At 44.6% G+C, this 24,559-nt stretch overlaps 1 protein-coding gene across 1 annotated transcript in view; it reads left to right on the top strand.

Annotated features, from left to right (window-relative positions):
* Positions 1-297: 297 nt before the first annotated feature.
* Positions 298-24,559, top strand: part of mfn2 (mitofusin 2) — a 33,599-nt gene continuing 9,337 nt past the window's right edge. The window contains exons 1-13 of the mRNA XM_034086668.2: positions 298-534; positions 6,676-6,857; positions 12,908-13,043; positions 13,291-13,453; positions 14,008-14,132; positions 14,223-14,331; positions 15,383-15,490; positions 17,345-17,498; positions 19,266-19,333; positions 19,926-20,047; positions 20,209-20,335; positions 20,895-20,999; positions 22,822-22,924. Of these exons, the coding sequence (XP_033942559.1) occupies positions 6,680-6,857; positions 12,908-13,043; positions 13,291-13,453; positions 14,008-14,132; positions 14,223-14,331; positions 15,383-15,490; positions 17,345-17,498; positions 19,266-19,333; positions 19,926-20,047; positions 20,209-20,335; positions 20,895-20,999; positions 22,822-22,924 (1,498 nt within the window). The 5' untranslated portion in view covers positions 298-534; positions 6,676-6,679. The remainder of the gene's footprint in view (positions 535-6,675; positions 6,858-12,907; positions 13,044-13,290; positions 13,454-14,007; positions 14,133-14,222; positions 14,332-15,382; positions 15,491-17,344; positions 17,499-19,265; positions 19,334-19,925; positions 20,048-20,208; positions 20,336-20,894; positions 21,000-22,821; positions 22,925-24,559) is intronic.

A 24,559-nucleotide genomic window follows, 5' to 3' on the forward strand; every position in this document is an offset into this window, starting at 1 on the left:
TTTCCAACCGCCAAACAGAAGAAGATGAAGATTTTTTATTTTTAAAACAAATTGTATTTGCATTTGTTTTAACTATACACCCAGCCTGCAAAAGAGTCGGAACAAACCTAATACATTACAACATCTAAATAAATAACCAGATTTTCATGACTACCAAATAAATATAATTGCAAGCATTTTACCCATTTAAAAACATCCTCTTTTATACACTTTAAAAACAAAGACTACACTTGTCCTTTAATATTAGAGAGTCATTCTCCCTCAGTGAACACAGAACCTGCCCAACAGCCCACACATCCAGAAACCGAAGAAGAAGAAGAAGAAGAAGAAGAAGAAGAAGAAGAAGAAGAAGAAGAAGAAGAAGGGCACGCCCCCTGAAGTTAGCATCTCTTTATACATCCATGGTTAGCATAGATAGTTAACGCCGATTAAGCTCACTAAGTCGCGCAATAGTAGCTCTTAGCCTGTGAACAATTATAAAGCGGAGTAGCGACAATGAGAGACGATTATTTGTGAGTAACGACCCAACCCAAGGTAGGTCACAGGCCGGTGTGTCCGGGGCCACAGCACTAGCTAGCTGCTGATCTGAGTAAACTTTGGTTGATGCATAGTGATCTGGTAATATAACATGGACTCGTCCTCCCTCAATGTGTTGTCTTTTTTGTCAGGACACTTAAAGTACATCCAGTTAAGGTTTATAGCACAAGAATAAGACTGATAGACCTCTGACGGGTAACACGAAAGGAGTCATGAGCTAATGATAACTGGGTTTAATGTGTTTCGACGGCTTCGATCCTAACAAAGACTAACGTTAGCATGCACTGATGTTATTTCGTCTTTACTGAATACATTCAGTAAGTGTCTGCTTCGTGTCATGGCTACAGTTTGTGTTGGTTTTGACATATATCAGTTTACAGACAGTCAGAGCATGCGTACATTGTGAAAGGTCGCACCTGACTCACTTTAATGGCATCCGGACACTCAGCCTCACAATAAAGGCGGACTGTCTCCGAGACCAACAGTTTCACGGCAGGGACACAGAACCCGATTGGTGTCAGTCCGGGTCTGACTGCTGGCAGCCCGGGCCTGAGTCAGCTCATTGGACAGCTAGCTGCATGGCTAACCGTGATATCTAACTAGCGGCTGCTAACCGTTAGCAGAGACTTTAAAATACAGCTCTCTGTCAAAATATCATAATTCACATAATTAATACATGTCCTGTCTTCAAACTGGACTTTTACAATTTACTGACATGTTAATGACAGGTTCATCCACTCAGCTGAAGGTCAAGGAATGATTCAGGTCACCATTATCTCAGTACTCAAGTTGTAAACAAAAATCAGGGGGGATGGTGGATTTGATTATATGGGGACATAATTTGTGCTGATAACCCGCTAAGGGTGGGAGACCAACCAGCATAAAGATCATTATTATACTCCTAAAACAACATGCATGTTATGGATGTTCAGATACTCCTTTCCTTGCTCTTGACCAAGGCACCTCAGAATTAGAGTCGGTCCCCGGGCTGCCATGGCACCACTAACATTTAGGGTCAAATGCAGAGGACAATTAGTGCAACATCTTTTTTTCACTTTAATTTAAAGGGGGGGAGGGAATACAAAAATGTGGTTATAATGGAAGTCTATGGTACAAATCTTGTAGGTTAACAGTCCCTCATTTATTATTCAGATGGATCAGCTGATTATACTAATAATAAAGTCAAAATAGTTTTTAGAATATTGAATTATAGTGTATTTTTTCAAAAAGCAGTTACTGGTATACGATCAAAACTGGTATCTGAAGGGTTACATTTGTATCGTAATTAATTAAATCATTATGTAAATTAAACACTTCATGAAAAATTTGAGAAAAAAATATTGATCCGTCATTTTATTGCAGTTCAAATACAAATATGTTATGTTAACATTCCCAATGTTACTTTTTTTAACAGGGCATTAAGTGCAAATTGAAATTGTTTACAAAATATGAAAATATTAAAAGATTATACAGACAATACAAAATAGGACCAATGTTGTCAATGGCTGCCTACTCCACTCTCCCCTATCTCATAGAAGTTTCCAAAGATTTTCATAATCATGCTTTTTGGTCTCAATTTTTCTGGCTCTTGCTTTCGGATTGTTAGCTAAGCAATGGCTTTGAAGCCAAGTCTTGACATATACCTCCGGTCTGAACTTGTTCAGTGGAGGGCCAACACACTTGATGAAAAGCAACCTGACATGCTTTTTACCTCTCGGGAGCTTCTAGTTGTGGTTAAAATGTTCCTCTGACTAAACCCACGTTCACACTCAGCTGTGGAGATGACCAGAGTGTTCACTGCTTGAAGGAGGGGTTTCAGCTCTTCTGGTGCTGGTGGTATCATTTCAGCAACAGTTTTGAGTCTTACCAGCTAGCTAACACGAGAGAAACACGTATAACTCCAAACTAAGTTGTTATTGCTGCTTATGTCCATAGATTCCACCTTTGGTGACTAAAGTAGTGAGTAATGACTAAGATTACTGACTCTTGACTTACCTGAAATGTTATTTTTAGTATTTTTAAATATGAAGTCCCTCAAATCGCGATGTCCTCCTGGGCCCTTTCTCATTTCATCAAATCCCCCTCCTCGACTCCTCGACTCCTCGGTCCTCCGGTAGTGACCCGGAAATGAATTTCAGCGCGCCATGTTGAAGGACATCTCATTTCTCTAAATGCACGTCGAGGACCGAGCATCGAGCGTCGAGGAGGCTCTCTGGAGGAGCTCTAACCGAGGATACACTGATGGGTCCTCCACGGTCCTCCACGGCTCCTTCGCGGATGCATTTCCGGGAACAGAGATGTTTCAAAGAGTCGTGACGCACGGCCGGACTTATCTCAGCCAATGACAGCTCTGCATGCATCCCCTGGATATTATTTTAGAAACTGCTTTCATCGCGACGCGATGTTTACAGAGAGAACAGCTGTGAGGTCCGTGCAGAAAGCAGAGCAGTGTGTATAATATATATCACTCTATAACAGGCCTACTCTCTTTATTTGCTGTAGTTTAGTAGATATCTACAAACAAAGAGTCGATATTTTTCTAAAAACCATTCAGTGCTTCACAATAAAATACACAACAGCTGTAGCCTGATTATGTGTAGGTGTGTGTGGTACAGTGTGTGTGTAGATGCAGCGGACAGACAGGTCTCAGTTGGTTTGGTGTCCTCTGCTTACTTGTAATACTTTTGGCCCGTAATTTATTTTCCTCATTGCAGCGACCAGAGGGGGGGGGGGGGGATATATCCAGTCTCTGATAGTGTTACGTTATTATGAATGCTCTGTTTGATTCTGAAATTGTATATATTTATATAAATATATACATATATATGTGTGTCCCCGCATCTGTAGCCTGTTATTGTCTCATTATACCGCACTGTGAATGAATCAAAGTAAATATAGAAGTGGTCATGTGTCATATCTGTCCATCAGACAGAGGCTGCTGTGCCTCCTGTCATCATTAATGGACGTCTCTTTAAAATGACCGCTCAGAGGAGAGGAGTTCTCATTTCTCTAACCGCCTGCTGCTTCCCCTCCTCTCTCCTCGGTTCCCCTCCTCGGCTCCTCCGCTCGCATCTCCTGTGGGCGGGACTAAGTCTCGAGGATAGGAGTCGAGGAGGGGAGTTCGAGAAATGAGAAAGGGCCCTGGTCGCTTGGCCGTTGTGATGACCGTTACCTGCGCTTCTGGCATCGATCAAACAGGCGCATCACGGCGCTCTGGCGCCCTCTAGGGCACTCGCATAGTATAGCGTCAGTGACTTGGTAAAAATGTCATTGCTCCCTCGCCCACAGTATTTTACTCAAAATGCGCTAAATTAATGTTGAAATAGCAGTAATACCAGTGCCACGTTCATTGATACAATTACATAAGGGATGGAAAGGGGGGATGGCAGTTTTAGAAGGGGGATGATTTTGACCGTTTTTATTTCAGGGGGGATGCCATCCCCCTCATCCCCCCTCAACTCGAGTACTGTCTATAACCGTGTAATAACATCTAATGACATCTTCATGAAAGGTCAGATTAAAAGCCTTGAACATCATATCATGGTGTGATAATGTGGTGTGATGTTAAGACAACACATTAAGAACTACATTCAACTAAAGTTTAATAAGGCTTTCTGGTTCTGGGTTAACTAATCATGCCAAACACAACTCAAACAATTGTAACAATGCATTATAATTGTCATCATTTACTGAATGACACTAAATGACATCCGTCAAAGAAAGGACATGTTCCTGACAGGAGTCATGCCAGGCGGTAGTAGCACCGTCGGTATAGACTTGGCTGGAAACCGGTAATCCACTAACCGTTACCTAGTAAACATTTTCAACATGGTCTCAACCACTTGTTTCTAGTCTTTTAATACAGAATATTGTTTTGTATAATATGGTCCACTTTGAAATGGACAAGGAAGCAGGGTATGCAATAGGATGTAGCTAGCTTTTGACTGATCATTACCATGGTTTTGTCTGGTTTAGGTGGTCTTCGGTTTTCATCTTAAAACGTCCTCATGTGTTTTTACTAGGGCTGTCAAACGATTACAATTTTTAATCAGATTAATCACAGCTTAAAAATTAATTAATCATGATTAATCACCATTCGAACTATGTCCAAAATATGCCATTTATTTATGTATATTGTTGGGAATGGAAAGATAAATGAAAGAAGGCGGATATATCCATTTAACATACAGTATCTATGTTTATTATAACATTTTTCTGCATGTCAAAATGAAAGACAACCCACACACCTATCAATCATCAAACCGTGGGGTCTGAATTCATTACGTGTTGATTTCTATCAACAGGGGAGTACTTCAGGAAAGTGGACGGGGGGGGCTAGTGGAGAACTTCGTGACCACAGAGTGTGAACGTTGTGATCAGCTGTTTTAGCGTAGTTCTCCAGTGAAGGGGGGGGGGGGGGGGCGTAGTTTTGGCTCAGTTCCGTTGTACAGACCGACGTTAACAGCAGCCCTGTCTGTGCACACGGAGACCGACTCTGTCGTCCGGTGATCTAACCGCCTTCTGGAAAAGCTTCACAAGCACGTCGGTACGCAAATGCGCTTTGTGACACAAGTGACGGTACGCATTTCAGATTACGCACATAACCTGCGTACCAGTTATATGCACCCCTGTACCAGAGCCATATTATTACTATTATATGGCTCTGCCCTGTACTACAGCAAAAGTACTCTGCGTCGGGACTTCCTGCAACAACACCACACCGTTATCTTGATTCTGATTGGCCAGAAGACATTATCAAAGATGTTCTATTGAGAAGACGATCACTACGTGACAAAAGTTTTCAAAACCGTGGCTACTGAAATCAATCTTACTAACTGCTGTCTGTGCAATTTACTCCGAGCGAGTTGGCAGACTTTATTTTGCTTACTTTAACATCATGTCTCATGGTGGGGCTAAGCCATTTCTTGGTATGGGTGTAGCCTACCCCAGCCATACCCTGGCGCTGCCACTGGTGGCACGTATGGGGCGGGCCATACTGCACATGCGTTAAATGCGTTAAATATTTTAACGCAATTAATTCAAAAGATTAATTACCGCCGTTAACGCGATAATTTTGACAGCACTAGTTTTTACACTTCTTGAAACTTAATTGTAACATTTTCAAGTGTGTGTCTCTGCAGACCTGGTCCATCAGGCTTACAATACCACACTACTGGAATAACATTGTTGTGTTTCTAAGCAACCTCTTGTTGAACTGCAGCAGTCTGTCTGGCTCAGTCTCCCTCCAGTATCTCCTGTGCCTCCATTTCTTCAGCGGGCCGAGCTCTATGGCCTGGCCCTCCAGGTCTCTGTGTTGGCTCCTATTGGAGACTGATGGAGAAGCGAGTCTAACCTTTGGCCAAAGCAGTAACAACTTGAGAGCTACAGACAAATGGTCTGAGAGCCTTGTTGGTCGGTTGGCTGGCTAGATATCGACCCCCTCAGATGAGGATGTGTGACATTCTTGAGAGAGCTCTAACCACAACCCTGCGGGGACTGTGAAGGTGCCTCTGATGGTCAGATTGAACATGATTGACAGCCACTCTGCCCATAGACTGTATCTGCAGAGAAACCCTGCTTGACTTTTTTTTGTTGCTTAAAATTGTCTTCAGCATTTGTTTGCACTTTGCTTCACCGACTGGTTTTTAAAATGACAGCCAAAATGGCAACATTGGGTCTTTCTAACTGTAGTCCACAAACCATAAGATGATATAACCATGTCCACTTGAACGTTTAATACTACTGCAGTAGTAGGCTCGAGAGTAGAGCTAAGAGCCCGTCCATTCCTAGAGAGAGAGGGCAATATTTTGCGGGCCAGGGGTGTCTGTAAAACCAATGTCTGAAGGCTTTCCAAGCCACCCTACTTTAGCCCATCATGCAAAGAAATGTTCACATATTGTTGTCTATGAATGGTCCACCAAATCACAAAGCATGCCATGTTGATACAGATATTTAGCCTCTCTTATAAAGCATGATGATGCATGGTTCCTTCAATATTTGCATTGGGACAGTGAAAAGAAAATGTTTTACGTTGATGCTGGAAATGTTGTCTCATCTCTTTTGCTACAAGCTGATTTCAGATTTGAGTCAGACACATTTGCTTATCAGGATGTGTGCAATGTGTCCTCCCCTGTGCAGTGCCATGTCTCTGGTTTTCCCACGACCCAACACCAACGCAGTCCACGGCAAGAAGGATAAGAGACTAATGGCGGAAGTGAATGCATCGCCGCTCAAGCATTTTGTCACCGCAAAGAAGAAGATCAACGGGATCTTTGAACAGCTGGGGGCCTACGTCAAGGAGAGCACTTCCTTTCTCGATGGTACTCTGATATTTTTTGGATAAATCGAGACCCCTAAAACACATTTTAAAAACAATAAAATGTACCAAAAGGTCCTTTCAAACAGCCCCTCAGGAGGACAGATATTGCCACTTTGTCGTTAAAACTGCCATTTTTGATCCTGAAAATGTCAGAAATGGAAACAACATCCACAATAACCTCCAAAATCACTCAAAAATTGTCCAAATGGGCCAAGCCTTTTTTAAACTATTGTGTGCATATGCTAAGTAATGCAACTTGTGCTAATTGTCCCAATTGCCCAACATATGCAGGTTAGCATCCGGCAGTTTCTATATGCTGGGGACCCTACTATACATTTGTGACTTAAAACTTTGGGTCAACTCAACATTTCCGGGTTGACCCAACAGGACTATGAGCTACAAATAGACTATCAAGTTAAAGAGAGAAATGTGTGTGTTCTGATGTTTTTCCTGCATGGCACAGTTTTGCTCCACCAGGCTCATTATGTCTCGTGTGGTTTTCTACTGCAGGTAGTTCCACCTAAGTGTAGTTGCCATACTTGCCAACCTTGAGACCTCAGAAATCGGGAGCATTTCAAAACCACCGCGGGGGGAGTGAGCAGAGGGTCGAGTTGTCCATTCTTGTTCTGTTTTCTGTGACTATCTGCCTCACCCTCTCAGACTTTCAGTTGCGCGCGCTACTAAAGAGACGCGCTAGGTGTATGGTGTAGGTGTATAGCTACTAAAGAGACGCGCTAGGTGTATGGTGTAGGTGTATAGCTACTAAAGAGACGCGCTAGGTGTATGGTGTAGGTGTATAGCTACTAAAGAGACGCGCTAGGTGTATGGTGTAGGTGTATAGCTACTAAAGAGACGCGCTAGGTGTGTGGTGTAGGTGTGTAGCTACTAAAGAGACGCGCTAGGTGTATGGTGTATAGCTACTAAAGAGACACGCTAGGTGTATGGTGTAGGTGTATAGCTACTAAAGAGACGCGCTAGGTGTATGGTGTAGGTGTATAGCTACTAAAGAGACGCGCTAGGTGTATGGTGTAGGCGTATAGCTACTAAAGAGACGCGCTAGGTGTATGGTGTAGGTGTATAGCTACTAAAGAGACGCGCTAGGTGTATGGTGTAGGTGTATAGCTACTAAAGAGACGCGCTAGGTGTATGGTGTAGGTGTATAGCTACTAAAGAGACGCGCTAGGTGTATGGTGTAGGCGTATAGCTACTAAAGAGACGCGCTAGGTGTATGGTGTAGGTGTATAGCTACTAAAGAGACGCGCTAGGTGTATGGTGTAGGTGTATAGCTACTAAAGAGACGCGCTAGGTGTAGGTGTGTAGCTACTAAAGAGACGCGCTAGGTGTATAGCTACTAAAGAGACGCGCTAGGTGTATGGTGTAGGTGTATAGCTACTAAAGAGACGCGCTAGGTGTGTGGTGTATAGCTACTAAAGAGACGCGCTAGGTGTATGGTGTAGGCGTATAGCTACTAAAGAGACGCGCTAGGTGTATGGTATAGCTACTAAAGAGACGCGCTAGGTGTAGGTGTATAGCTACTAAAGAGACGCGCTAGGTGTATGGTGTAGGTGTATAGCTACTAAAGAGACGCGCTAGGTGTATGGTGTAGGTGTATAGCTACTAAAGAGACACGCTAGGTGTATGGTGTAGGTGTATAGCTACTAAAGAGACGCGCTAGGTGTATGGTGTAGGTGTATAGCGTAGGTGTATAGCTACTAAAGAGACGCGCTAGGTGTATGGTGTAGGCGTATAGCTACTAAAGAGACGCGCTAGGTGTATAGCTACTAAAGAGACGCGCTAGGTGTATGGTGTAGGTGTATAGCTACTAAAGAGACGCGCTAGGTGTAGGTGTGTAGCTACTAAAGAGACGCGCTAGGTGTATGGTGTATAGCTACTAAAGAGACGCGCTAGGTGTATGGTGTAGGTGTATAGCTACTAAAGAGACGCGCTAGGTGTATGGTGTGTGGTGTATAGCTACTAAAGAGACGCGCTAGGTGTATGGTGTAGGCGTATAGCTACTAAAGAGACGCGCTAGGTATATGGTATAGCTACTAAAGAGACGCGCTAGGTGTATGGTGTAGGTGTATAGCTACTAAAGAGACGCGCTAGGTGTAGGTGTATAGCTACTAAAGAGACGCGCTAGGTGTATGGTGTAGGTGTATAGCTACTAAAGAGACACGCTAGGTGTATGGTGTAGGTGTATAGCTACTAAAGAGACGCGCTAGGTGTATGGTGTAGGCGTATAGCTACTAAAGAGACGCGCTAGGTGTATGGTGTAGGCGTATAGCTACTAAAGAGACGCGCTAGGTGTATGGTGTAGGTGTATAGCTACTAAAGAGACGCGCTAGGTGTATGGTGTAGGTGTATAGCTACTAAAGAGACGCGCTAGGTGTATGGTGTAGGTGTATAGCTACTAAAGAGACGCACTAGGTGTATGGTGTAGGCGTATAGCTACTAAAGAGACGCGCTAGGTGTATTGTGTAGGCGTATAGCTACTAAAGAGACGCGCTAGGTGTATGGTGTAGGTGTATAGCTACTAAAGAGACGCGCTAGGTGTAGGTGTGTAGCTACTAAAGAGACGCGCTAGGTGTATGGTGTATAGCTACTAAAGAGACGGGCTAGGTGTATGGTGTAGGTGTATAGCTACTAAAGAGACGCGCTAGGTGTATGGTGTGTGGTGTATAGCTACTAAAGAGACGCGCTAGGTGTATGGTGTAGGCGTATAGCTACTAAAGAGACGCGCTAGGTGTATGGTATAGCTACTAAAGAGACGCGCTAGGTGTATGGTGTAGGTGTATAGCTACTAAAGAGACGCGCTAGGTGTATGGTGTAGGCGTATAGCTACTAAAGAGACGCGCTAGGTGTATGGTATAGCTACTAAAGAGACGCGCTAGGTGTATGGTGTAGGTGTATAGCTACTAAAGAGACGCGCTAGGTGTATGGTGTAGGTGTATAGCTACTAAAGAGACGCGCTAGGTGTATGGTGTAGGTGTATAGCTACTAAAGAGACGCGCTAGGTGTATGGTGTAGGTGTATAGCTACTAAAGAGACGCGCTAGGTGTGTGGTGTAGGTGTGTAGCTACTAAAGAGACGCGCTAGGTGTATGGTGTAGCTGTATTAAAGTCCGAGTGGAAACAGTCCTGAGTAAATCTGATTTTGTCAGAAATGCGGGAGAAATATGACCCCTGGAGGAAACCGGGAGATGGCTATGATATCGGGAGTCTCCCGCCAAAATCAGGAGGGTTGGCAAGTATGGTAGTTGCTACTCTCAGATAATCACCATGACTATTCACCCTCATGTTGTTGTGTGTTTAGTGGTGAGTCATAACTCTGAAAGCACTGTTGGGTGTGGTCAGAGAACACACAGAAACATTGGAGTAGATGAATAAGCTGTTTGTCAGCCAGCCAAGTTCCTCCTGGAGCTGGGAACCACTCCTGGCTGGATTGAAACAATATACAATCCTGAACAAAATCTTAAGACCAGGACAAAAATGACAAGTATTCTCATTTTGCACTAATGGATCGTAACCAGTTTGTTAATAGAGCGTGAAAATGCAAAAAGAAGAAACGGGAGCAATTTATTGAAAACTGCATTTGAACTCAAACCGGCTGATCAAAAGCCTTTTTCATTCAGGCGTTCACACGGCCTCCTGATGGCAAAGGCCAAAAGGCTTTCGTTCTTTCAACGTGGCAGGATTGTTGAATTTCACCTGCGCAGACCCGGACGATGGCTTCCAGCGTTCCTGGCGTGACAAGGAGCTCCCACTGGAGATGGTTTTTACGGCACAGTGGAGGAGGCTCCATCGTGTTCTGGGGTGCTTCTTCCTTCAAGGCTCAATGGAGCTGCAGGGTGTCTTTTCTGTGGCTCTGTGGAGATGTTGCAGCGGGCATCCCTCTTGACTGAGGGCGCTCGTCTGTGCGGTGATGACTGGGTCTTTCAACGGGACAACGCCTGCCTGACGAAGGACTTCTTCCAGGAGAATAACGTGGCTCATTTGGGCCATCCAGCCTGTTCGCCTGGTCTAAGTCCCATTGAGAACGTTAGGGGATGGATGGTAAGGGAAGTTTACGTTAGGGGATGGATGGGAAGGGAAGTTTACGTTAGGGGATGGATGGTAAGGGAAGTTTACGTTAGGGGATGGATGGGAAGGGAAGTTTACGTTAGGGGATGGATGGGAAGGGAAGTTTACGTTAGGGGATTGATGGTAAGGGAAGTTTACGTTAGGGGATGGATGGGAAGGGAAGTTTACGTTAGGGGATGGATGGTAAGGGAAGTTTACGTTAGGGGATGGATGGGAAGGGAAGTTTACGTTAGGGGATGGATGGTAAGGGAAGTTTACGTTAGGGGATGGATGGGAAGGGAAGTTTACGTTAGGGGATGGATGGTAAGGGAAGTTTACGTTAGGGGATGGATGGGAAGGGAAGTTTACGTTAGGGGATGGATGGTAAGGGAAGTTTACGTTAGGGGATGGATTGGAAGGGAAGTTTACGTTAGGGGATGGATGGGAAGGGAAGTTTACGTTAGGGGATGGATGGTAAGGGAAGTTTACGTTAGGGGATGGATGGGAAGGGAAGTTTACGTTAGGGGATGGATGGTAAGGGAAGTTTACGTTAGGGGATGGATGGGAAGGGAAGTTTACGTTAGGGGATGGATGGGAAGGGAAGTTTACGTTAGGGGATGGATGGTAAGGGAAGTTTACGTTAGGGGATGGATTGGAAGGGAAGTTTACGTTAGGGGATGGATGGGAAGGGAAGTTTACGTTAGGGGATGGATGGTAAGGGAAGTTTACGTTAGGGGATGGATGGGAAGGGAAGTTTACGTTAGGGGATGGATGGTAAGGGAAGTTTACGTTAGGGGATGGATGGGAAGGGAAGTTTACGTTAGGGGATGGATGGGAAGGGAAGTTTACGTTAGGGGATTGATGGTAAGGGAAGTTTACGTTAGGGGATGGATGGGAAGGGAAGTTTACGTTAGGGGATGGATGGTAAGGGAAGTTTACGTTAGGGGATGGATGGGAAGGGAAGTTTACGTTAGGGGATGGATGGTAAGGGAAGTTTACGTTAGGGGATGGATGGGAAGGGAAGTTTACGTTAGGGGATGGATGGTAAGGGAAGTTTACGTTAGGGGATGGATGGTAAGGGAAGTTTACGTTAGGGGATGGATGGGAAGGGAAGTTTACGTTAGGGGATGGATGGTAAGGGAAGTTTACGTTAGGGGATGGATTGGAAGGGAAGTTTACGTTAGGGGATGGATGGGAAGGGAAGTTTACGTTAGGGGATGGATGGTAAGGGAAGTTTACGTTAGGGGATGGATGGGAAGGGAAGTTTACGTTAGGGGATGGATGGGAAGGGAAGTTTACGTTAGGGGATGGATGGGAAGGGAAGTTTACGTTAGGGGATGGATGGTAAGGGAAGTTTACGTTAGGGGATGGATGGGAAGGGAAGTTTACAAGACTGACGCCAGTTCCAGACCGTGGATGCCCTTCGTGAAGCCATCCTCACCATACGGAGCAACGTTCCCACCAGCTCGCATCAAGCATGCCTAAACAGATTTTTGAAGTTATCGACAACAACGGTGGAGTTCTGTTTTTTTTTGTTGGGCTATGGTCTTAAACTTGTTGCCTACTCTTTATTTGTTGTCTCTTGCTCCTGTTGTTTGCATGTTGAAGCTCTACGAACAACCTGGTTACGATGCACCATTGCTGAATGCACATTCTTGTCATTTCTCACCCAGTCTTAAGATTTTGTATATTCTCGCATGTGGTTTAAAATTGTATTCAGTCTTTTTCACACACACACACACACACACACACACACACACACACACACACACACACACACACACACACACACACACACACACACACACACACACACACACACACACACACACACACACACACACACACACACACACACACACACACACACACACACACACACACACACACACACACACACACATCACTATAACACGGCTATGTTTCTGAGTCTTTCTATGGACACTCCACTACAGCTGTACTGATTGATATGTGTTTGGCCTTCACATGCTAGACTCTTACAAAAATGAGGAGCTGGACCCGGTCACCACGGAGGAGCAGGTCCTGGAGGTGCGGGGTTACCTGGCGAAGGTGGCAGGGATTGGAGAGGTGCTCGCACGCAGACATATGAAGGTCGTGTTCTTCGGGAGGTATGTATATTAAGTGAGATGCACCACTTAGCCTGACACCTTAACGATACCACTGCCCTTCTTCTTCTGTTCGCTACTTTCTTTTTCATTCCCTCTTTTGTGCCAGGGAAACAAATGAATCTTTATTATAGACAAATATGAACAGTCTTTCAGCCCTTAATTCACTTAAAAAAACTTTTACAAAAGTGTCTTGAACCTGCCGTACAGTTCTAAAGGAGCAGGTATTAATGTACCCTTGGTTCTGCAGGACCAGTAATGGGAAGAGCTCTGTCATCAATGCCATGCTGTGTGACAAGGTGCTGCCTTCAGGAATAGGACACACCACCAACTGCTTCCTGAGGGTGGAGGGCACCGATGGGAACGAGGCCTTCCTCCTCACTGAAGGCTCTGAGGACAGGAAGAGCATAAAGGTACAGTGTGCAGCTCAAACTGTCCTGTCCCTAGTCTTTTCTAGTGTGTGTGTGTGTGTGTGTGTGTGTGTGTGTGTGTGTGTGTGTGTGTGTGTGTGTGTGTGTGTGTGTGTGTGTGTGTGTGTGTGTGTGTGTGTGTGTGTGTGTGTGTGTGTGTGTGTGTGTGTTGTGTGTGTGTGTGTGTGTGTGTGGTGTGTGTGTGTGTGTGTGTGTGTGTGTGTGTGTGTGTGTGTGTGTGTGTGTGTGTGTGTGGGCATTACCATCCTTGTGAGGACCTAAATCTGTTTACACAGTCACGTGTGGGGACTCGCCCCCCTTATGGGACACAATGGAGGTCCCCATGAAGGGAATCATTCATTTTAGGGTGAAGACTTGGTTAGGATTAGGGTAAGGATTAGGATAAGGGTAAGGGTTAGGATTAGGATAAGGGTAAGGGTTAGGGTTAGGCATGTGTTGGTTAAGGTTAGGATAAGTCTCCAGGAAATGCATGTAAGTCAATGTAATGTCCCCTGAAGTGATGTATACATGGTGTGTGTGTGTGTGTGTGTGTGTAGACGGTGAACCAGCTGGCCCACGCCCTTCACCAGGATGAGGACCTGGACGCTGGCAGCCTGGTGTGTGTCATGTGGCCTAAAGCCAAGTGTGCTCTGCTCAGGGATGACCTGGTGTTAGTGGACAGGTCAGACATCAGTTGCACTATTTAATGAACACAATACTTCTTTACAGCTTGTCACTTTATTGATGTCCTGCCTCTCTGATTCCCCTCCAGCCCAGGAATAGATGTAACCACTGAACTGGACAGCTGGATCGACAAGTTCTGCCAGGATGCTGATGTGTTTGTTCTGGTGGCGAACTCTGAGTCCACACTGATGCAGACGGTGAGACATTACAGCTGCAAATGTCAAGTAAAGACACAACAGTTAAAACAGGCTCAGGTTGAAGACATCGTGAAGCTCTCGAGCAGTCCAGAGGCCGACAATGGAACGTTGTTAGCGGGTATATCCTGCTGCATGTTTCCATAGAGCAAGTTAAACTCCAGACATTCCGCTTATTTAGTTTAGTTTTTTTTTTAGTTTAGTCAATTTATTGAACATGTCAGAAACAAAAAAATATGACAATAATATATATATATATATATATATATATATATATATATATTCTCTTTTTTTCACTGAGATTAATAATTATAACAAAGTACCAAAAAGAATTATAATAACAAACCTAAAAAAAAATAATTTTCAGATTTGTATCTCCTAGCTACGCCATTAGCTTGGCTATTTCATTAGCCTGTGATGTTCATTTCTCATGATGAGGGGGGGGAGACACCCTGCATCCCCAGGGCTGCCGTGATTAAACGCCATATCATGTTCCAAACCACATCAAGCATTATTTCTGAAACAGTATGGAGCTCAAACTCTTTCTCTCTCTCGCGGGTTTAGCACACGGACAGTACCTTTTTTATATCCGGCTTCTTTACACATATTCTCTCCAGTACAGGTTAGCTCTGAGTGTTAGCGATGATAATGTAAACACAGACCATATTACTTGAAAAACAAATATATATGCCGATATGTCGTCAAGTTCTCAGCAAATCTGGATCAGCTCCGTTGTACCCCCGTCTTTAGAGATGTGGGTACATTAGTTTTGAACTAATATGAACTCTTTGTTATTGTTCCAAACAATGAAATTGCAGCTGTTATTAGAGACAAGAGGGAGTGTTCAGAGTGTCAGTGGATGATTGCAGTCCTCTAGTTCCCATGCCTGATTGACACCAGCTGACAGGGGAAGGGGTTATCCCCACAGTCAACGAGGCTGTGCTCGGCACGATCGAGAGTGCACTGAACCGGCTTCTCTTGTTCTCGTCACAGAAGCTCCTCAGGATTATTCTCTGTAACAAGTAGTCTCTCTTTAAATGCTGTCGTCCTACAGGAGAAGTCCTTCTTCCACAAAGTCAACGAGCGGCTCTCCAGTCCCAACATTTTCATCCTCAACAACCGCTGGGACGCCTCCGCCTCGGAGCCTGAATACATGGAGGAGGTCAGTCTGCTTTCAGCACGCCATCATTGACATTCTTTGTGGCGTTTGCATGAATTGTATCAAGGCTCATTTACTCCTATTCTCCAGCAGAGCCTTTTGACCGCATGTCAAGCTTAAAGGGCCCATGTCATGCTTTTCCGGTTAGTACCCGTCCCCTTGTGTGTTATGAAGGTTTTTATGTGAACGGTCTGCAGAGTCACACACCCTCAAAGTACACCCTGCAGCGAGTAAAACTCTAACACAGAGAATACCTGTCTGTGCTGCCCCAGAACGCTTGAGTTTGGAAAATTGCACAATATAAATCTATTTGAGTAGATCTCAACAATGTAATTATTAATTATGATCAGTAGAAATGGCCGTGACATGGGACCTTTCATGCTACATTAAAATATATTATATCGGTAAAAAACGACTGCAATATGAAAACGACGGTGAATAAAAGCTGGTGTGAGGGCCTTTAAGACCCAGGCGGCCTGTAGTCTGGTTGTAGAACAGCTGGTACTTGAGTATATGTTTTCAGACTGCAGCAGGGTCACAGGCAAGTTGTCTTTTAATATGTTTTGGATATCACTGATGCTCAGTAGATTGGTTCCATGACGTATGGGGCAGTTTAAACTGACCGCAGAGCCTCCTGTCCTGGGCTCGTCCCGTGCCAGTTTGTCATGTTTCCCCTCAGGACTTATTGCTCCTCTGTAAAAGTTAACAAGGACCTCGCTGTGGAATTATGCCCTAAGTATTATTGATAAATACAATATTTTTTAAACTTCTTTTCACCAGGATAGAGATTCGCCATGGCCATCACAGGTTCTTTGTCTTGTCCTATTTGAGTCTTTAGTATTTATGAATTATAAATGAACAGGTTAACAGAAAGGATAATATTCACCTTCATTTATCCCAAACAAAGTTGTTGAAGCAGTAAAAGGAAATAATTAAGTAACCTATAGACAAAAGGGGGTAAAAACCGTTTAATGATTAAAACAGCAGGAAAACGTCTGCCTGCTCTCCATAATAATAATAATAATACATGAGACTTGTATAGCACTTTGACAGAGAATAAAAAACAAAACAAAAAAAATAAGAAAGATACAAAAGGAGATAGAGGGGGGGGGTTTGAACAGGTGGGTTTTGAATGCTGTGAGGGAGGAAGAGTCTCTGATGGATTGGGTAGTGAGTTCCAGAGGGTGGGTGCAGCACCGGAGAAGGCTCTGTAATCAGTGACAGCGAACGGATGGTCAAAGTAGGGTACAAATAAACAGGATCACACTAAGCCTGGTTAGTGTTGCCTGACTTTATAAAGTGTGTGTTTTCTTTTATAAGTGTGTGTTTGCGTTCGAGTCACTTTGCTCAGCGCTACTGCTTGTTACGACTTTCATTTGTCGTACTCGCCTTTAACTGTTAGCTCAGGTTAATCTGGCCCCCTGCCGACGTAAGCGTGATGTTCTTGGTTCTTGGTTCTTGCCGGGCAGCCGAGTGGGGACAGCTAAGAACCGGTTTTCGGTGCTTGGAGCCGGCTCCGCTGTGGTGTAAACAGGAAGAACTAAAGCTTAATCAGGCTTTAGCCCGGAACCGACCCTGGAACCGGTTTGGTGGAAAAGGGGCATATGTGCCCCCAGTGTTATTTAGCCACGTTGTTATTACAGTTTTATTCACTTACATTTGGATATCTCTGTGGTTGGGAAAAAACTCCACACTCCCCAATACATTGTATGTGTAGTCCATTCACAGGTTTTTAAATGGACCACATTTTCCCACAAACAAAAATGCATGCCAGCATCTCAGACGCTCAGTGGTTCCATTCTATCATTTCAATAATGTATTCATAAATAAATAGTAAAAAGTGTATTATGTTGTCAGGTCCGCAGACAGCATATGGACCGCTGCAGCAATTTTCTGGTGGAGGAGCTGGGTGTGGTGGACAGGGCCCAGGCCAGCGACCGCATCTTCTTCGTCTCTGCAAAGGAAGTCCTGCAGGCCCGTGTGCAGAAGGCTCAAGGGATGCCTGAAGCAGGTGGGGGGGCTATTCCGTGTGCAATCTGACAAAGCTTGTACTAGGTGATATGACAAGATGATTGTTCATCAGAGGTTCACCCAGAGGTTGCGCTAGACTTTTTCGCTGCCCGTTATTTTTGACGGACAGGATCGTAAAACTTCTGTCAAAATCCAGAATTACCCGTCGGCCTTCACATAACTCTGAGGGGGGGGGCTGAGGGGGGGGGGACAGTTCACATGCGCCATGTTATGCATGGCTGCTGCACCTCGCGGGAGCGTGCACAGCGTAAAGCCAAAACTCACAGACATTTCAAGGATTTCACAGTTAGGTTTGGAAACGGTATGATTTCCTTTTTGGAGGGCATGCATAACACGGCATAACACCGGAGCCTCGCTGCGGGGAAACTTTGGCGCAGTTCCGAGTTTGTTCTAATCTGTCAAAATGACGGACTGCTTTCAGATTTGTCCGTCATTGTTAAAAAAAATCCGTCATATACGGAAAATATTCGGTTAACGCGACCTCTGGGTTCACCCCAATGTCCCTCCTCGACTCCTCTCTCCGCGTGACTTGACCCGGAAATCGATCAAGACACGCCATGTTGAATCACTTAAATACACGTCGAGGAGAGAGGAGGGAGGAGAGGAGGGAGGAGGCTTCCAGAGGAGACGAGGAAGGGTACACGAGTGCAGACTACGCGGAAGTGTTATCGCTACTTGTGCATCAAAGCTCCGCCCCCAGCTGCACAGCCGTCTGCTCACTGCAGCTGTTCTGAATCTAAGCTCCGCCCCCAGCTGCACAGCCGGCTGCTCACTGCAGCTGTTCTGAATCTAAGCTCCGCCCCCAGCTGCACAGCCGGCTGCTCACTGCAGCTGTTCTGAATCTAAGCTCCGCCCCCAGCTGCACAGCCGGCACGTCAAACATGTAGGATATATATATATAAATAGTAAAACAGATAACGTACTTAAAAAATCCCAATGCAAAAGTTCATTTGAAACGAGCTAAAATACCATACTGAAATTAATATTATTGTCATGATTATTATTATTAGAACTTAAATTGTATACCTGGAAAAACAAATACAGGACCGAAAAGAATACATACTATAGTAAAAGAGATGGAAGAACTCATTTCAGTTAACATGTGAAAACTAAATCCCAGGTGACAGTCAAGGGGAGGCTGGAGGGAACGAGGATGTCACAACTCGTACCGGAAGACTCCTCTGTCTCTTCGTGCTGCCCCTGTGAGACGTGAGACGCGAGGGTGAGATGCACGTGAGGGAAAGAAGGAGGCCAGATAATCGGTTGGGATGAACCTCAGATGTTGGGCTGTCCTCTGTTTTGCAGACTGGAAGCCCAGCTGTTTGGACCACACCTCAGTTCTGTACATAGCACTTAGAAGCTGCTCGCAGGATTCATGCTGTTCTGATTGTGTTTCCTCTCGGATCCTTGGAAGTCGCTTTGGATCAAAGCAACAGCTAAATGAAATGAAACGCAATGTTCCATGTTTTTGGTCAAATCTCTTTCAGTTGGACATCTTTAAGTTTCTCCTTTCATAATGTCAGTTGAAAATACTGTAATTCCTAATATTTGGTTGAAATATATGTTTTCAATTTTAAATGTTGAAAAGGCTGTATCGGCACATTTTCACCAAAAACATTTCCCTTCAACTCTGACTACCTGCGTGAGTTAAAATAAACATCCAGCTGAACCACGGTGGTGCTGTCCGGAGGGACGTCTATTCTGTGGAGATGTTTTTCACAGCACTGCATTTCTTGTTCTGTTTCAGGGGGGGCGCTCGCAGAAGGATTTCAAGCCAGAATGTTTGAGTTCCAGAACTTTGAGAGGAGATTCGAGGTAAAATCCTCATGGATATAGATTTCAATTCACGATACGTGTGAATACATTTATATGTAATTACTTTGACTTCAGTGACGCTGCGTTATTGATGACAGGAGACTGGAAGTTCCCCCTGCTCTCAGTATGTGCGCTATGCTAGGCCTAGCACATTCTGGGCCTGTCTCTGTCCTGGCCAGCAGACATGACTTAGACAAGATGGCAACACAAAAGCAATTCCTTACTGTATGTGCAGCCATCCACTGTGCTGAGCTGATTAGACTCACAATTCCTCTATCTGACCCCCAAAGGAGAAATGTACGTTGTTACAGCAAAGTATTATAGATAGAGACGAAGAAAATATAACATGCACATAGTATTTAAAATAATAATTATTAAAATGTACAGAAGTACAAGAGATGCACTGTAGACTGAAGCACATTAGCAACATTATTATTGCACATAGCCGTAATGGACGGACTAACTAGGAGTAGCAGCCAGTAGTAGTCATACTAATATTAGCAGAACATATTGCAGATACATGTTGTTGTATACCAGTGGTGTCACAGTCTCGTTCTTTCTTTAACATCAACGCGTGTCCTGTTGTGTGTAGGAGTGCATCTCTCAGTCCGCCGTGAAGACAAAGTTTGAGCAGCACACTGTGAGGGCCAAGCAGATCTCTGAGGCCCTGCGCCGAATCATGGATTCTGTTCACGTGGCTGCGCAAGAGCAGAGGTAAGTCGGGTAGTTCAACTGTATGGATCATGTGAAGCGAAGATTGGAAACGCATATGATCATGGGTGAATAAATGAGATAAAAGTGTTGTATTCTCCATAAGCACCAACAGAATGAACAATGCTATTGAGCAGCACCTGGTGGGTTGTTTCTGTTGGCAGGATCTACTGCATTGAGACCAAAGAGGACCGCCAGGACCGGCTGGAGTTCATAGACAAGCAGTTGGACTTGTTGACCATGGACTGTAAGGCCAAAATCAAGAAGATCACTGAGGAGGTGGAGAGACAGGTGAACATGAACACGATGACATAACATACCTGCCTGCCCAGCAGCTGAGGGGGACCAGCAGGCCTTTGACTCTCACACCCCCTGCTCTGTTGCAAAGGGGACGCTGTGGGAAAGGGGCATTTCATGGTCCCATAGAAACAGTATGCCTCAAAGCTTTAAGCTGAACATCTGAAGACTCATTTGTGATGCAGCCCAGCACTGATTGGATGTTCTAGTCACCTGAATGTTTCATCAGGCTGTGATTATCCCAAAGCTGGATTTCGACAGCAAGGTCCATTTATACTACAGTGGATTAGCTACTATGTCAACGAAGACCATCACACACACAGTACATACAATGGAGCTCATCAGATGCGTTCCAGTCATGCCCGATTCAGCAGAAGCTGCTATGGTTCTACACAGAGCCTGGAGAAAGGGGCCCCTCTGAATTCGGCCAAACAAAACTGCAATTTAAAATGTTGTTTTTGTTTGTTTATCATGTGTCTGCCAAGTGTTGGCTGGTGTTCTGTGGGTTATAACAGAGGTAGTGTGTTCACCCCCGCTGTTTGCTCATGTTCAGGTGTCCAATGCGATGTCGGAGGAGATCAGGAAGCTCAATGTGCTCGTGGAGGACTTCCACATGGACTTCCACCCATCATCAGTGGTGCTCAAGGTCTATAAGAACGTGAGTACACACACCACACAGGGTGTCCTTCATGTCTGCTGCACAGGGCAGGCCACAGTCTTTGGTCTCTACCAGGGGTCGTCAGCCTTTTGGACCAAAAGAGCCATTTTCACCCCTTTTCCACCGATTGGTTTTGTCTGCAGCCGCAAAACATATTTGATAGCTTGATAGCTTATAACGTTGTATTGTTACATCATAGACCCAAACTACAGTTTTTTTGCATTTATTATTTATTACATTATATAAAACTGCATTAAAAACAAAGAACTCTTATAAGGAGAATTAAAAAAAAAAAATACACAGGCCAACTTTAAAATAATTAAACACTGCACTTAGGGAGTCCTCTGCACATTTGAAGGAAATGAATGTAATTGAAATGGGCCCACTTTGAAATGAATAAAACATATAGCTGCACCCTAAAAAGAGTTTACTGATTGAATTATGACTGAAGATCTTCAGCTGTCTTCCTCTCCCGTGTTGTTCCTCCAATACGTAAAGGCTGCAGCACCTTGACAACTTCTCTCCCCATATCAAACATCCCGGTAAGCCTGCATCGTTTGCTGTGAAAGCATATCTCTGTCCACGCAGAATCAAACCCTCTGTGTCCCTCCGGTACTTTTCTTTGATTTATCCATAGGTCGCTCATGGAGCCGGGGTCAGGTTATTCGCCTCTGAGGAAAGGCGCTGGCGCGGGACCGTAGCAGGATGTGACGCATATTTTAGTTGACCTGATTAAAACAGTTTTTTTTTTGTATTGTATGTGTCACAGTATCACCTCAAAATACAATATACGAAACATTTTCAATAGTCCTACAAATATTTTTATTTTATTTCCTTCTTATTTTTGTCTAAGCTCAAGCGAGCCAGAGCAGAGGGCTTAAAGGGCCGCATGCGGCTCCAGAGCCTTGGGTTGCCGACCCCTGGTCTATACCACTTCCTTTGTTTCCACATGTGTACACAGATTCCATACTGTCCATGATGGAATGTTCTGAAATTTGACAGATAATGTGTGGGTCTTGCAAATGAATAATCAGTTGCCTGTGTAATAGTGCGTTCACGCCGGACACACAGCAGATGTTGGTCCCCCCATGTTCAGGATGTGTTTGCATGTCAGCGTTTATCTTCCAGCCGTTCTTTGTGATGGTCTGCTGCTCTTCGTCAGCACTGCTCGTTGAGGTGGGCTCGGCGCCGGGGCCCTACATCACCAGAGCCCTATCACTGGCTCATTTTACTCACTGTTGTACATGGTCCTTTCTATGCCTCAGTCTCTGAGGGCTGGGCCACCCTCGAGCTCAGCTGACCCGCTTTAGTCTTGCATCAGATCGGCTGTAGGTCCGTGTCAGACCCTCCAACAGCTCCAGATATCTGTTCACACCAGGAACACTCGGTGTGTTTGTATGCCATCTTGCTTCATTGCTCTTCTCCTCACGCACATTCATACACACCACATGTTTGATTGTTATCCGTATGCTTGTTTAATGTAGTTGTACAATTGTTGTTTATTGATTGGATTGCTATTGAGGAAATAAGTATTGCCAATTGCTATTGCTTTGATTGTGACAGTCAGTGGTTGGACCACTTATTGCCTAGTTCTTGGTTGGTTTCACATTATTCTCAATGCGTATTATACTAATCATTTGATTGATATTAATAGTTATATTGGATATGTGCTAGTAACCAAACATGCCCCTAACAGTTCCCGGCATGGATGTGGGTGATGGTGGTCATTGGTGAAACAGATGATGTCTATGATCATTGTTATGGCTCAGTGGTCCAGCAGTTTGCTTTACTGCTTCTGTTTGTTTGTTTGTTTGTGTTGTAGGAGCTGCACCGTCACGTAGAGGAGGGTCTGGGCAGCAACATGTCGGGGAGATGCTCCACCTCCATCACCAGCGCCCTGCAGGCCACACAGACCGACATGATTGGTACCGCTCATGTTCACACCTGACACTGCTGTTCTGTGTGCACAGGCTCCAATCAGCTTCAATGTACTGTTGGCATAATGCCACTTAGAGGTGTGCAGGTGTGTGCCCGCCCGCTCTCTTGCTGAGCTGTGTTTGGGCTCACTGCTGTGAGCTTTTATCAAACAGCTAATGCCAGCCGTCACAGATCATTTCCAAACTGTCTGTTTCTGTAGACCAGTCGTTTTCAACCACTTTGCCGTGGCTCACTAGTGGCCATGAGAGATCATCAGGTGCTCCGTGGGAAACTTCACTTAGTCGGTCCACAAATATTATTTAGTTGCTGCAAATAAAATCTAACAGCGCCATGGTCCCAAGCAAGCTTTAACGTTATCTCCAAACAAAACACTGCACTTCAAAACAAGAACACATACTATCTTGTTCGCCTGCGTTAACAAACTGAGAAAAGGGTATTTTCTTTATGAGAAGCTAGGTACTTTAAAGGGGACCTATTATGCATTGATGTCTTTTATACATAAATAAGTGTCCCCGGTGTGTCAAGAAACTCACAAAGTGTCAGAAAACAAAAGCGTGCAGTGGTTAGGAGCATAACATAATCACGGCAGCGTTTAGCTGAGCTTCTCCCCGTATAAATCCCTCTAGCAGGGGAAAGCTGTGTGACGCTACAAAGGGGCGTGGCTAGCAGAATCAGCCTGTTTGCAACAGGGCTTTAAAAGGGGTATGGGCAGTATGAGGCATGCTAAAATGGGTGATCTTTTTGGTATTTTAAGCAAAAAACTTCAGACATGTTTTGTATAGGTATGGCCCTACAATATATTTTTTCAATATAACATAATAGGTCCACTTTAAAGGTAGGGTAGGTAATTCACTTCAGAAACAATGCTCTTAACATCCCGATAGCAGTGAATATCTTAAATGCTTTGACAATAAATACATTAAAAGAAAATTTCATCTGTGGAAGCCGTAGTACTGTAAAAAGCACGACCAATCATCTGAGCCGGCCCGGCTAAAGTGACTGGATGGCCTACCTGCCTGTCAGCCTTCCATCTGTGCACAACCTTATCTCGTGCCCTCATTGGTCATGTGCGCGTTCGTGTGTGTTGGAGGAGGGGCTCTGTGAGGAAGTCTGAAGGAAGGGACAGATTTTCTTCGGCTGTGTACTTTCAAATTCTAGCGCACTCGAGCTGGTTTCTGCTTTCTTACCTACCCTACCTTTTAAAGGTGGGGTAGGTAATTTAATACTAACTCAACACTTAATGATGAATCACATTACATGTGCTAAATAACGGACATTATGGGCCAGACTACCTTATTACTTTTTTCTTAAAGGGGACCTATCATGCAAAATGCACTTTGTGATGTCTTTTATACATAAATATGTGTCCCCGGTGCGTCGGGGAACTCACGCAGCGTCAGAAAATAAAACCCTCTCTCTTTTCCTCCGTACCCAAATCTTTTAATAACGGGTGTATAACGAGCGGACACAGATTTCCATCTGCTATGACGTCGGCGGACCCACAGAAAGTTGCTATCCGAAACAATGCCTGACGTGTTTTGGACATAATCTCGTCTTTGTTTACATTGGCAAGCCTCGCTAACACTCAGAGCTAACCTGTACTGGAGAGCACATGTGTTTAA

The sequence above is a fragment of the Pseudochaenichthys georgianus genome, chromosome 7 (assembly GCF_902827115.2).
Source record: "Pseudochaenichthys georgianus chromosome 7, fPseGeo1.2, whole genome shotgun sequence".
In the NCBI taxonomy this organism is placed as follows: domain Eukaryota; kingdom Metazoa; phylum Chordata; class Actinopteri; order Perciformes; family Channichthyidae; genus Pseudochaenichthys; species Pseudochaenichthys georgianus.